Consider the following 14,082-nt stretch of genomic DNA (forward strand, 5'->3'; position numbering starts at 1 on the left):
ATAAGATACAACTCTCAATTATTTTAGAAAGGTCGAGATTTAAGAGTTTTAAAAACAACTCATATTATGACATTCTTTTTATACAAACATATAATTAACCAATTTAAACTTCAGAATCACACTCCCAAAATGCATAAGCCACAACTAAAAAGGCACAAAAGGCGTGCTTTTTATAAAAATGCGTTAAGCCTCAACATGTAATGCGTTAGCCTTTTTGAAATTTAGCATTTTAGATTGAGTCTCGAGGCATTTTAAGCATGTCTTGCCTTGAAAGTGAGTATTGATTGAGCCTTTCAAAACAATGATTTGATCTAATTCTATTTTTCAAACTACTTAATATCCAAGTATGTTCGCAATTGCACAATTGAAAAGACTTGAATATCACATAGTTATATAGGTAAATAATTATAGTATTGATTGTAACTATCATTTGTAATTAAATAACATAATTACTAATATAGTTTGAAAATATAAATATGTAACTTTATATTTATGTACAATTCTATATTAATATGTATGTAATTATACAATTATATATATGTATATAATTTGATTTGGTTCTATTTTTCAAACTAATTAATTTGCATGCATGCACACATTACATAATTAGCTTCGTTTAGATATGTTCATTAATTATATAGGCATGCAGTCATAGTGTTAACCATACCTATCAATTTAAAATTAAACTGCATAATTACATAATTCATACCGTCATTCAAAATTTTGTCCATAGTTTAGTAAATATGGCAGAAGCAGATTAACTGATTAACCAAACTACAACATGACATCCGAAACACAGGAAAATAAGTCGTTTTTTCAGACTCGATCACCCTATCCTAAGAAATTGCCTAGTCCTTGAACATAAGGAGGTAATTTTTTTTTTTTTTTTTCCCTTTCCAAATTGATTTTGTGCACTAAAATTCTGCCAATGATGAGTTAATAGTGTATATAAATAAATTAACAAAAATAATCCTACAAAATTGAAGCACAGTGACCAACTCACTACAACTATTGAATGGAGTGATTCTCAGGTCTTCCTTACAAAAGAAAACCCTTCTCAAGCAGATTTTAACTTGGATGAGGTCGATGCAAGGTGAGAAAGGATCCTGTGTCCCACAAACACCAAGAAAGCTCCCAAGAGACCCAGTGTCTTCAATGTTGTGAATAGATCCAACTGTGCAAAGGAAATCAACAAATAAACATGGAAGCACAAAAGAATAGAATCACAAATAGAAAAAAAGAGAACGAGAAGAAGAAAAAAGTGCAAGTCAACACCCCCTTTATGGTTGGTTCAGAAAATGGTTTGCGAAATGCAAAGGCATGGGGATAGAATGGAACGAATTTTTGAAGTGAACACAAAAATCAAGTGATAAATCCGATTCCATCCCATTCCTATACATCAAATGTGTAGCTGTTGTACTCCAACCAAGTTGAGGGATGTTTAGATTAAGAGGAAAAACAAGTGTCCAGTGGCTAGGTAACCAATAGCTACAAATTCAATAAAGACCACCAAGACCAGAAAGTATATACAGACCTTCAACCAGAACAGCACATAGAGCAACAGTACAGCTGCGATGCCAAGTTGGAAGAGAATGGCAAATATGGCAGGTGCCGCTGATGCAGGGAAGCTCTTCAGATTCACTCCAAGTCGTAATAGCTGCAAAAGACAACAAAAGCACGTTGATAAATCACTATATGGAATGGCCAGAGACATGACGAGGAAGTTCAAACTTCACTAGACCACATTGCCATGGGAAAAAGAATGATATATTCATATGGTGCAAGCTCAAAGTCACCAAAATTTTAACCAAGTGATGAGAAAACATTGCAACTTTTGACCTAAATAAAAACTTCAAGAAAGTTGATGTTTTGGTAATTTTAACCAGTTTAATTACCCATAAAAACCTGGGGAGTGTGCAAGAAAGAAGGGTGAGGTGGCCACGAAATGGAGAAATAAGTCCAGGAGTTTGTAGTAGAATCTTAAATAAGCATTCAATTTTTATTCATCAAACACATTCAAGAGCTAGAAATCACTTCAACTCCAAATGCCAGACTTCAACTAATGAAGTGTGCTTGAATTTCAAATGAGCATTACTTTTATTCATCAAACACTGTCCAAGAATTATTAATCACTTTAGAATATCCAACTTCATCACATCACAGCACTGGCCAAGTTCGAACGTTGTATCAGAAATTTACCAATACAATTAGGGTTCAACATGCTGCAAAATCACCTTGGTCATTGCCAATCAAGCACCATGTTAAGTACTAAGCTCACAATATTCAAATGCCCTAAGTTTTGTAAAACTCAGGCATCCAAAAATGTTTTTCTTGAATAAGAACACATGAAGGAAATATAAATTAGAAACTCACCCCAACCAAGAATCCAACGAGTGGTAGAAAGGTAAGACCCAAGAATGCAAGAGAGAGCTCTTGAGGTGGACGTTTTTCTGGAGCCCTAAAGATATGGGTTATTTCTGCCTTGGGCCCATACCTCAAGTAAGGATCAAGAGGTTGTGGAGGTGGGCGGGTTGACTTCTCAGGTGGTTCAGGTAGATCTAATTCAATGTGTCCCAGAGCCAGTAGAAAAGAGTTTTCCTGAAAAGGAAATACAAAGTATGCATATAAGTAGAATAAGAACTTGCACTAAAAGAAGGAAATAAAAAGAGCGAAAATAGGGGGATGTTACCATGACAGAGTCACCAACAGTCAGTTGGATATCATACGTTCCCGAGAGATAGAAGAGCTTGTCAACCAGTCCAAGAAAGTCCTATGGGATAAAATGCCATTTACATTGAAGATAAGAAAAAGGACTGTCCAGGTATAATGAAAGGGAAACTGGAACAAAAACAGCTTAATGATCTAGTGTATATATCAATCAGACAATTGAAAGCCTACAAAGAAATAAAATATTCAGAGCATTGTGCACACAATATAAATGAATGCCATGAGCTGTTGCTCATGACCAAAAACAGGTGATATGAATTCTTGAAGACAAGAAACGGCATGAACAAATGTTTGTGTGCGCTTCAATCATCAAATATGTCAAGACATGCATATATGCCCACAACGCCAGCACCTCATATCCACATAATTCCATATGAATACCAACCATCACCGCATACAGAAACAATATAAAAGGAAAGAGGATTTTTATCAACCAACTTTATGGAACTTCTGTTTTATCACAGTTCCAGGCACTTTCAAATCACCATGTTACATGCCTAAATTCCACATCCCAGACACTGATACCATGGGAGTGCCCTCGATAATTAAGTCCCTCTGTATGAGCTTATGTTTTTTGCTACAAGGGCTAGCAAAGCCATGGGATGGGATGAGTTAAATCCAATATTTTGGCCTGCACATGTACTTCAATACAATAATTATGCACTACAGCGCGTCTTTATTGGTTAAAGTTAAAAATGGATAAAAGAGAACTAAAAATGAAAGAGATGGCTAACATCTCTTAAAGATGTAGCCAATTGCACTTAACTAGTATTGTTTCAAATTCTTTTCCGGAGCCTCCCACCACAAAGATGTGCTCAACTTTGCTCTCATGTCTCAACTTGAGAAATGCCTGCAGCCATGTAAACTTATATAAAAAAATTGGCTATGAAGAAAGAATATCACTAAAACATGAGAAAAAAGTTGATTACAAACCTGATGTGGCTTAAAAGCATTCCCAAGAGGGGTGGTCAACTGAAATGATAGACGTAACTTTTGGAGATGGTTTGCTGATAAAGAAACAGTATTTTGTCCAGCCAAATCTAGCCTGAGCATATCAAAAATATAGGATGACACATCAAACTAAAATGATAAAAAATTAGCCCAGAATGAATTCAAAACTACACAAAATGCACACCAAAAAAAAATCAATTTTATAGCTATAACATTTCCTCATTTCACTCATTTTGTATTGCAGAGTTCATGTCATGTGGGCAATGTTCTCTGACACAGTAAAACATGTGTTATACTTTGTGTATTCAATATTTCCCAATAATATGACAAGGCCACACTGGACATAGTCTACTTAATTTTAGCACATTTGTCCATGGAATTAGCATAGACATGTTAAGGGCGGGCATAAAAACTCACAAATATCTCCAATTGTGGATGAGGAGAACTTGGCTAAGATGGTTTAACTCGCACTCTAAGAAATGTCACAATTTCACCAAGATGGTAGCTGGGGAGCAATTAAATTCAAGGTTGAAATGTCAAGGGCGAATCTTAAAAAAATTGGGTTAGCAATATTAAGAAACATATGATGGAATGGCCAATGAGTTGGTAGAAGAGTTGCCCTAAAAAGGAGCAAATCAGCCAAAAAAAGTTTTCAATGGATCCCAATGAGTGGACAAGGCTTTGTATAGTTAAGTAGTTTAATCTTCAAAGAGTCAATAATATGGAGATGAGACAGAATTAGTGGGGTTAGTGAGTAAAGGTAAATAAAAAGAAAATGAAAGTAAAGCATACAAATGCACAAGAGAAAGCGAGGGATGCACCTCGTATAATCATTAGTAAAGACATTGACATAAAAGAAGAACAAAGCAGGTTAAAGAACTCTACAAAGTCCAAAACATTAACTTCAATGTATTGTTCCAAATCATATGAGGGTGATTTGTATCTAGTTGCTCTAGATGGACCTATACTCTAATAATTCACACATCTGAAATTAAGTACTGAATATATATATATTTTTTTTCAGTTAATTGGAAGCCCACATTGGGTCTGGGCTACATAATGGGAGGCACCCAAATCGTTTCCCACCCGTATTCAAACCCAAGACCTCCAATGTGGAGTCCAACCTTCAACATTAAGTGATAAACACTTAATAGAAATCTACAAACAAAAAAATCATAAATACGGGAAACATAGTGCGATTTATACACCTAGAATAAATACAGGTTCTGACATAGGTAGAAAGCATTATCTGATGAAATTAACTACCCTCTGTAGGGAATATGCTAGCCACTAAGTCAAAGGATTGGAAATTTATTTTGATAAGAAAAAAAAATCTACATTGAGAAAAGAAAGAAAGTGTGAGGACGGTAAGAAAACCTCCAAACTGAATTGAAAAATAAAAATAGAAGACAAAAAAAGAGACATAAAACAAACTAGCATCCAATCTTGCTAAATACATTTTTTTTTAAAATCAGCATCCAATCTCGCAGGATAAGTTTTTTTTTTTTAATTATTTTTTTTTAAATGCACCCACAGCATCCTGACAAAAGTACCCATAGTAAAGCAAAAAATACAATATTTATCCCAAAACAAATCAACAGACGAACCTGATATTGGAAAATAAGACAAAGGGTTAGAAATATAACTAAGGCGGCACACCATCCAAATAAGAAAAGGGCCAAGAAGACAAAATGTTATTGAACAACAAAATGGAGTAGAATAAGGGATGGTACCAATAACTAGGAAAGGATAGCAAGATCACAACCATAATACAACATATAAAATTAACTAAAATCTAAGCAATGAAGGAAAAAAAAAACCAATGTGTTGAGCAGATAAATATCTAAAATGATTTTCTTGCGTTGATAATTCATAGTACAACACAAATAATTATATCAAGGGATTATCAGAGGGCTGCAAACATTCAACCTTTTCCTTTAAGTGTGTGAAAGGCTATTAATGATACTGACAATTATAATGCAAAACCTATCCATTAAAAACAAGGAAAGATGAGGGTAATCCAAGAACTGAAGGCAAAAAAAAATTAACAGCTATGAGCATAAAATTCCAAAATCAGATAGAACTCCTAAACCGCAGTTAACATAAAACACACACACACAAAAAAGTTCTTTCCATAATGAAACAGTGACCAAATTATCCCATAATATCACATCTCACATATTTTTTTACTTAATTTTCAACTGGTTTTCTTTTGAGTCCACACAATCCAATATTTGTGTCAAGTCCAATAAAAAATCAATCTAGGAGTCCATACATCAGGCATTAATCATCAATAATTTGCAACTCAATTCTTCTTGGACACCATTGTTGGTCTTTCCCCTAGTTTGTAATTTTTTTAAGTTCTAGAAATGGGTTAAAGTTGAAATTATTTTGCTTTTGCAATGTTCTTCAACATGCAACAGAAAAAAAAAAAATTGTTCTTCAACATACAACCAAAAAAAAAATCAGCAAAAGCAACCTTTCAAGAAATATTTGACTATCACAAACATCATCATCATCTTTGGAGCAAAATATGAGACAGCTTTCCCCCTTCAGCCCCAGTTGTTTCCACATGTTGTTTACTTAACTTATTCCCAACTAAGAGTGTACTTGATTCTGATTAGTTTGGTTTTGCCCAAAACCGATGATCAAACTGAACTCTGCATTTTATAATTATTGCAAACCGATACCAAACTGCAAACCAACGGTTCATCTATTAAATGAATCATATTTGTTTGGTTTGGTTTACTAACCAAATTTTGAAATCTTTAACCTTTTTCTTCAACAAGTTGCTCATTTAAACCACCATTGTTCACTGAACAGTTCGTAAAAAATGCCTAATAAGACCAGTCCTAAGTTCAAGGTAGAAGATTGGCTTAAGCCCATGGTGGGAATGTATGTGTATTGAGGTGGCCTCCTGAGCTTTTATAAGGGAGAGAGGACTCCCCCATCTTTTATGCAACCAATGTGGGACAAATCAATCCCCAGCTAGTAATAGGTGTTGCACACTTGCACTGCTGTAGCAGTTCCTGTTGTCCCAAAGAAAGTGGAATCACCAAGCTTTTTGTATAAAAGGCTTCTATCACCATACAAAGAGGACGGTCTTTTAAGCCTTGGCCCATGCTTATTGATCTATACAAATGATTTCAACATTTTTAAAATTAAAATTTTAAAATAATTTAACAAATAAATGTAGAAATAATATCTAAAATTTAAAGAATTGAAATATATTTCAGTTATTTGTTTTTTTCGGTTTGGTATTTCCAAAACGGCAAAACCGAAACTAAAACTGAAAACCTATTTTGAAAGACATCAGGAAATGAAGCCAAAAGTGCAAAAATGATCGGAAATACGAAATGGTTTGGTTTCAGTCTGGTTTTCAGTTTTTCTGTAATTTTTGTACGACCCTATTCCCAACAGAACCCATCACATGCTGGCAGTGCAACATAAAATACAAGATATCTATAAATTTGTTTCTAATAAAAAGCTAGAATTTGTCACCACAAAGAAACTTAATATGGTCAAGAAAATTGTCAAGTGATTTCCACATGACCATATTTTATTTGCATATTTGAATTTCTTATCGCATAAGTGCTGTCAGGCAAGCCATTATTTACCATCCTTGCATTAATATTCCTCAAAATGTTCCCAGACTTAGAAACCAAAGTTCATAAGAATCAAAACTAATTAACCAAAGTATAATATACACTACAGATAACGGTTTCAAGAAGTGTCATAAGTTGTCTGGAAATTTATGCTCTTACAGTGAGACATTGCCTTGAAAGCAAGTTTACAAGCCACTTATAATGTGCACTTTAAACCATATCTTAAATGCTTAAAATAGTGACCATTAGCTGTTTCAAGCGTAAAAATTTAGATTCTGAACGGGACTTCCACCGAAGTACTATGATTAGTGAAAATATTCCATATGATTGAATTACTCAATTCAGAAATAGTTAGGTGTGTTTGGAGACTCATGATACCCCCTTGGGGGGGGGGGGGGGGGGGGTTGTTAGTGAATAGTGGTTAGATATCCATGGGGAGGAGGGGATAGTGAATAGTGGTTAAATATCCATTCTGCATATCCAGCTACCTACAGAAACAACTTGAGGCTCCAAAACATTGAACTTTAAAAGTGCTAAGCTTCAAAATCCCCTACTATCAATTCAAGCTCAGGTGCTGATGTAGGTTCCATGTTCTATTCTTTATCAAATGAACTTTACCAAGGAAAAGTTTGACCCAAAAGATGACAAACAGCACTTCATTTCATATATATTCCAAGTCAAACTTGAATGAGAAAATAAGGTTCAAGATGAGCTTAAATTCATTATAGGTTGGTCAAATCAAGCTCAAATATCTTGGGAGTTCAATTGGACACTGTTAAGGCCTGATATAAATTGTTGGCCCACAACCTAATAGCATAAGCCTTTAGGTAAAGTGGATATCTAACATGGTATCAGAGCAAGGTTGCTAGGAGGTCTTGGGTTCTAGTCTTGTTGCCTGTGTTTATTATTTGTTCATTAAGAATTATCTTAATCCCTGTAATGGGTGCTGTTTATTGTTTGTCTCCACATGCTGTTGGGCTGCACGTGCAAGAGATTGTTAAGGCCTGATATGCATTGCCCACAACGTAATAGCTTGAGCTTTTAGGTAAAGTGATCATCTAACCAACAATTCTCTCTCTCTCTCTCTAAAACACACACACAAACATGCTCTCATATAACAATTTTTGAGAGCTCTAAAACTTTAACCTAGCAAGCAAATTTTCACAGTTCATAAAAATAAAAAATCATTAAGCGCCCGTTTAATTGTGGAGAACATGTTCTATTTTTTTTTTTTGTTTTCCAAAGAATTATAAAAATTTTAGCTTATTTTTTAGTTTTTCAAGACTCATATTAAAGAGGTAAAAAAATAAAGAGTTTAAATGTGAAAAACAATTTTTAAATTTTTCAAAAATTATATAAGGTAGTATTTGGGATCATGGGTTTTAGTGCTTGAATTTAGATTTGTGTGGCTTTGGGAAAAAATTAATACAAAATCCACACAAATTAAAGTCCAATATCCAAATTCCATGCTCCCATATGCGAAGTAAAAATTAGAAATCCAGAAAAATAAATAAAAATATGTTTTCCAATTTTCAATATAAATTTGGAAAATTGAAAAACAAGGTGGTATTTTTGTAATTAGTTGAGAAATTAGAAATGGAAAATACAATTATTTCCACAAGCAAATAGTGCGAAAATATTTTATTGTTGATTATTTATTTCATAAAAATGCTGTAAAAATGAAAAATTAGCTTAACATTTTGCAATATTTGGAACAAACAAAAGTCTAAAATGGAAAATGAAAATTGTTTTCCACAACTAAACGGGCCCTAAGCTGGTGCAGCACTTGTATATGTTTTCATCAGTTAAAACACCAAATAATGAGTACAATGAGTAATTTTACATGAATAGTTTGCATCGAAGATAACTTTATAGCAGAAAATACTTCATGTAAAATCAGATGAAGCCAAAGGGCAGGCCTTGGCACGAGCTAAGCTTGTTCAGGGCATTATGCTTGTCTGTGACCGCTTATCTCATGTGCTTGGGATGGGGGTTTCCATCATGTAAATACTAGTGTAGGGTTAATTTTTACTAGTAGTGTCTTTGTATGCCAAATAAGGTGGTATGACTCCTCGGTCACTTTGATGTTTCCTAGTACCAGGATGATAGTACCAGGGGAGGGTGAGTGTTCATCAGTCATTGTAAAACTCACTAGCTATTATCAACGTGTTTAGCCTACTTGCCTCCCTCGCTAAACACACCATGTCAACAGAGGTGTTGTTAATGAATTACGTTTGCTTCAATGTTTACTGCTTGTTTGCCACGACTTTCATGAATTGATTACTGTTTCCGCTGCTATTTGAATGAATGTTAATGAAAGTGTTTCGTGGATGAATGTTGATAAACGATAGGCTAGCTAATTAAACAAGAGTGCTTTAGCTAGCGCCGCACGGCCTTTCACAAGGGTGTGAAAATAGTCGGGCCGTGACATTTGGTATCAGAGCTAAGTCAGTGACACTTGGTAATAGAGCCCAAGGTTGAGTTGCTACGTGAATTCGATTGCCTTCGTTGTTGGATTTGGAAAACCTTGGTAAGTGACCATGGCACCAAACAATGCTGAGAGGATCAGCGTGCTGGAAGCACAGGTTGAAACAACAACCAACACTATGGCCGCGGAAGTGGCCCAGATGAGAGAACTTGTTGATGAAGTGATGGGATCACAAAAACACCAAGCAAGTTTGATAGGCGACGTGTCAGAGGACTTTCACCACACAGTTGAAACTTTGCAGTCGCGGATGGCTGATCTGGATGCAAAGGTGAATTTGATGGTTCTTGCTATGGGGAACTCCAACACTCCGAGAGTTAGCAAGACCAAGGTGCCAGAACCCAAGACGTATGGGGGTGCCCGAGATGCCAAGGAGTTAGAGAATTTCTTGTTTGATGTGGAGCAGTACTTTCGCGCTGTGAGGATGGCCTCAGAACAGGCAAAGGTGAATACTGCGACCATGTACTTGGTTGGTGATGACAAACTGTGGTGGCTTACCAAGTACCAAGAGATTGAAATTGGACGCTGTGTAATCGATAGTTGGGTAGACTTGAAGAGAGAGCTCAAGGCCCAATTTTTTCCTGAAAATTTTGAGTATAATGCAAGGAGAAAACTGAGAGATCTCAATCATACGGGGTCGATCAGGGAATATGTGAAACAATATTCTGCTTTGATGTTGGATATTCGGGATATGTCAGAGAAGGACAAGTTGTTCTATTTTCTAGAGGGGATGAAACCGTGGGCAAGAACTGAACTTCATAGGCAAAGGGTTCAAGACTTGTCAACTGAACAAGCTGCTGCAGAACGCTTGACTAACTACGCTGGTGAGGATACCGCTTCATCCAAACGGTTTGGCGAAGAGGGAAACGGTAGAAAGTCTTTCAAGAAAGGCAAACCCAAGAGTGGGGGAGCCGACACTAAATCATCAATCTCAAAGGAAGCTTCGTCGTCTCAAGGGTTCAACATACCCAATGGAAAGGGGAAGAGTAAAATTTCATGTTACTTGTGTAGTGGATCTCACAGAGTGAGTGAGTGTCAACACAAGGGATTACTCAATGCCTTACAAGCTTCTACTTCGGGAAAAGGGGTGGAAAGTAAGGAGGAAGAGGATGATGCCCCGAGGGTGGGTTTAGTGCGGCTGGTGAGCGCAATGGAAAAGCAAGCAAAAACACCGAAAGTTACACGAGCAAAAGGGTTCATGTTTGTGGACTTGAGGATAAATGGGAAGAGTACCCGCGCTATGGTGGATACGGGGGCTACTCATAATTTTGTTTCGCAGTTAGAAGCATGGAGACTCAACTTATTCTTAGAGAAGGATACAGGACACATGAAAGCAGTTAACTCTGTAGCCCAGCCTACTCTGGGAGTAGCCAAGAAAGTGGCTGCAAAGCTTGGACAGTGGGAAGGTCATGCGAATTTCACAGCGGTGCCATTGGATGACTTTCCAGTCATTCTAGGAATGGAGTTCCTAAGGGGGGCCAGAGCAATGCTAATGCCTTCGGCTGGTTCCCTGTGTCTAATGGGAGATCACTCGTGCATGGTGCAAGTCGTTACAACGAAAGGAGACGACGGGAAGTCCCTTTCAGCCATACAACTCAATGAAGGATTGGGTCAGGGTGAGCAGACACGTCTAATCACGGTGGTGATAGACAAAGAAGTAGGCCAAGAGCTGGAGCCTATGACCATCCAAGCGGTGTTAGATGAGGATAAGGAGGTATTACCGGATAAGCTGCCTCACAATTTGCCTTCACGACGGACTGTGGAGCATGAGATCGAGTTGTTATCAGGAGTGAAACCACCTGCTAAAGGGCCATGTCGGATTGTGCCTCGAGAGATAGTAGAGTTGGGGAAACAACTTGATGAATTGGAAGTGGGATGTGTTTGCCCTTAAAAAACACCGTTGGGAGCATCGGTATTGTTTCAGAGGAAACATTAAGAGCATCTACGGAAGGTGTTCGACGGGTTGAGGGGAAACAATCTGGATGTGAAGAAAGAGAAGTGCTATTTCACTCAGTGGAGCAACAAATTCCTTGGTCATATGGTGTACAAGGTTGTATCCGGAGGGGTATGGAGACGGTAAGGATGATTCAAGAACGGAAGATCCCCACGACAGTGAAGGAGTTGCGTTCCTTTCTTGGCCTTACTAGATACTGCAGGAAGTTCGTTGAGGGGTATTCGCTAGAATGACTCCAATGACAGAACTATTGGGGAGATGTTATTGGCCGCACACACGGGATGCTGTGGTTGATTATACCAAAACTTGTCTCACTTGCCAACAAGACAAAGGGGAGCGGAAGAAGTATGGTACTTTCATGGCCGCACCAAAGTACTATTCGACAGAGGAGACGACACAATTGTTCCTTGTGACTGTTGTGAAACATTGGGGTGTTCCCCAAGTTCTTGTTTGTGACCGCGACTTGATGTTCACTGACAACTTCTTGACAGAAATTTTTAGGATATTCAGGTGTCATCTTGACATCTCTTCGAGTTATCATCGACAGACAGACGGACAGATGAAGAGATTTAGAAAGCTGCTGAAAGAGTACTTGTGCCATTTTGTCAACGACAACCAGAAGAATGGCGTGCAACTACTTGATGTGGCTCCGTTCTGTGGCAATGCCCAAAGGAGCTTAACAACCAACAGGAGCACTTTTGAGCTTGTTACAGGCCAGCTGCCGCTGTTACCTCACACAATGAGCGAGTCGTACAGACGAAAGAGTCCCAGGGCGTACATCTTCACCAAAGAATGGAGACAAAATGCGGAGTTTTCCCGAGCCTATCTGGAAAAAGCTTCTACGCAGATGAAAAAGTGGGCAGATCAGGAGAGAAGACCGCAGTTTCATGTCAGCTGCCTCAAGCCGTTCAACGCCAACACCAATGACCTGAGCAAAAGTCAGCCGAACAGAGCAGAATTGAAGACAGTGCAACCTGACAAACGTGAAGTTGAAGAGATCCCTTGCAGATAGAAAGTTCATATCCTCAAGGAAGAAGTAGCAGAAGATCTTAGTGAAGTGGAAATGCCTTGATGAAAAAGAAATAAGCTGGATTTCTGCGAAAGATATTCAACCGTTCGTGAACAAACTTGAAGTGTACCTACCGCCAAAGTCTACGAGGACGTCGACCGCATAAGTGGGGGAGAATGTCACGAGCTAAGCTTGTTCAGGGCATTATGCTTGCCTATGACCGCTTATCTCGTGTGCTTGGGATGGGTTTCCATCATGTAAATACTAGTGTAGGATTATTTTCTACTAGTAGTATCTTTGTATGCCAAATAAGACAGTATGACTCCTCGATCACTTTTATGTTTCCTAGTGCCAGGATGATAATTACATAAAAACCTCTTTAGGGGAGGGTGAGTGTTCATCAATCATTATAAAACTCACTAGCTATTGTCAACGTGTTTAGCGTACTTGCCTCCCTCGCTAAACACACCATGTCAACAGAGGTGTTGTTAATGAATTACGTTTGCTTCAATGTTTACTACTTGCTTGCCACGACTTTCATGAATTGATTACTGTTTCCGCTGCTATTTGAATGAATGTTAATGAAAGTGCTTCGTGGATGAATGTTGATAAACGATAGGCTGGCTAGTTAAGTAAGAGTGCTTTAGCTAGCGCCGCATGGCCCTTCACAAGGGTGTGAAAATAGTCAGACCGTGACACCTTGGCATGCATCGGTGACTCTGATCATGAAAACATCATCTCCCCATGTGAAGTAAGACAGCATAAATCAGAACAACCACCCAGACCCCACATTCATACGAGCCTCATGCACTAGAATGGCCCCATTTTTCAAGTGAAGTCTAAGGGCCTTTCTATTTTAAAAAACAGTGTTCATTTTCCATTCCATTTTTCAAGGAACTACGAAAATTCCCACCTTTTTTCTAGTTTTGTCAGCATTTATTTTCCAAGATTCCTACATGCTGTTGGAAAATTGGAAAAGAACAAAGCAACTTTGTAATTCTCTAGAGAACTGGAAATGGAAATAGGAAATGAAAACTGCTTTCCACGAATAAACAGGCCTTAAGTATCTGCCAAGAAATTTCCTAGTAGTCTTCAAGCATTCTGATGACAGTGCTTTGTTACTATAGCTTTCCTCCATTCAACATTTCTAATTTTCTGAAAAGAAAATCCATCTAATCAAAGCATAAAATTCGGTCCAAAGCCAGGACATGAAGCCAAACCCGACTTCAGGAGTTATGGAGACATAGGCATCAGCAAGACAAAAGAAACACCACTCCACACTTACAGTTTTGTAACTTACAAACATGCCTAAAATGGCTAATTAGTAAAATTTTGTACACTCATGTACCAG

At 37.6% G+C, this 14,082-nt stretch overlaps 1 protein-coding gene across 1 annotated transcript in view; it reads right to left on the bottom strand.

Annotated features, from left to right (window-relative positions):
* Positions 1–733: 733 nt before the first annotated feature.
* LOC131154848 (dolichyl-diphosphooligosaccharide--protein glycosyltransferase subunit 2) overlaps positions 734–14,082 on the bottom strand; it is a 44,736-nt gene continuing 31,387 nt past the window's right edge. Inside the window, exons 15-20 of the mRNA XM_058107636.1 lie at positions 3,661–3,772; positions 3,494–3,577; positions 2,690–2,770; positions 2,374–2,598; positions 1,535–1,657; positions 734–1,174 (exon numbers count right to left, since the gene is read on the bottom strand). Of these exons, the coding sequence (XP_057963619.1) occupies positions 1,058–1,174; positions 1,535–1,657; positions 2,374–2,598; positions 2,690–2,770; positions 3,494–3,577; positions 3,661–3,772 (742 nt within the window). The 3' untranslated portion in view covers positions 734–1,057. The remainder of the gene's footprint in view (positions 1,175–1,534; positions 1,658–2,373; positions 2,599–2,689; positions 2,771–3,493; positions 3,578–3,660; positions 3,773–14,082) is intronic.

This window comes from Malania oleifera, chromosome 5 (assembly GCF_029873635.1).
Source record: "Malania oleifera isolate guangnan ecotype guangnan chromosome 5, ASM2987363v1, whole genome shotgun sequence".
In the NCBI taxonomy this organism is placed as follows: Eukaryota; Viridiplantae; Streptophyta; class Magnoliopsida; order Santalales; family Ximeniaceae; genus Malania; species Malania oleifera.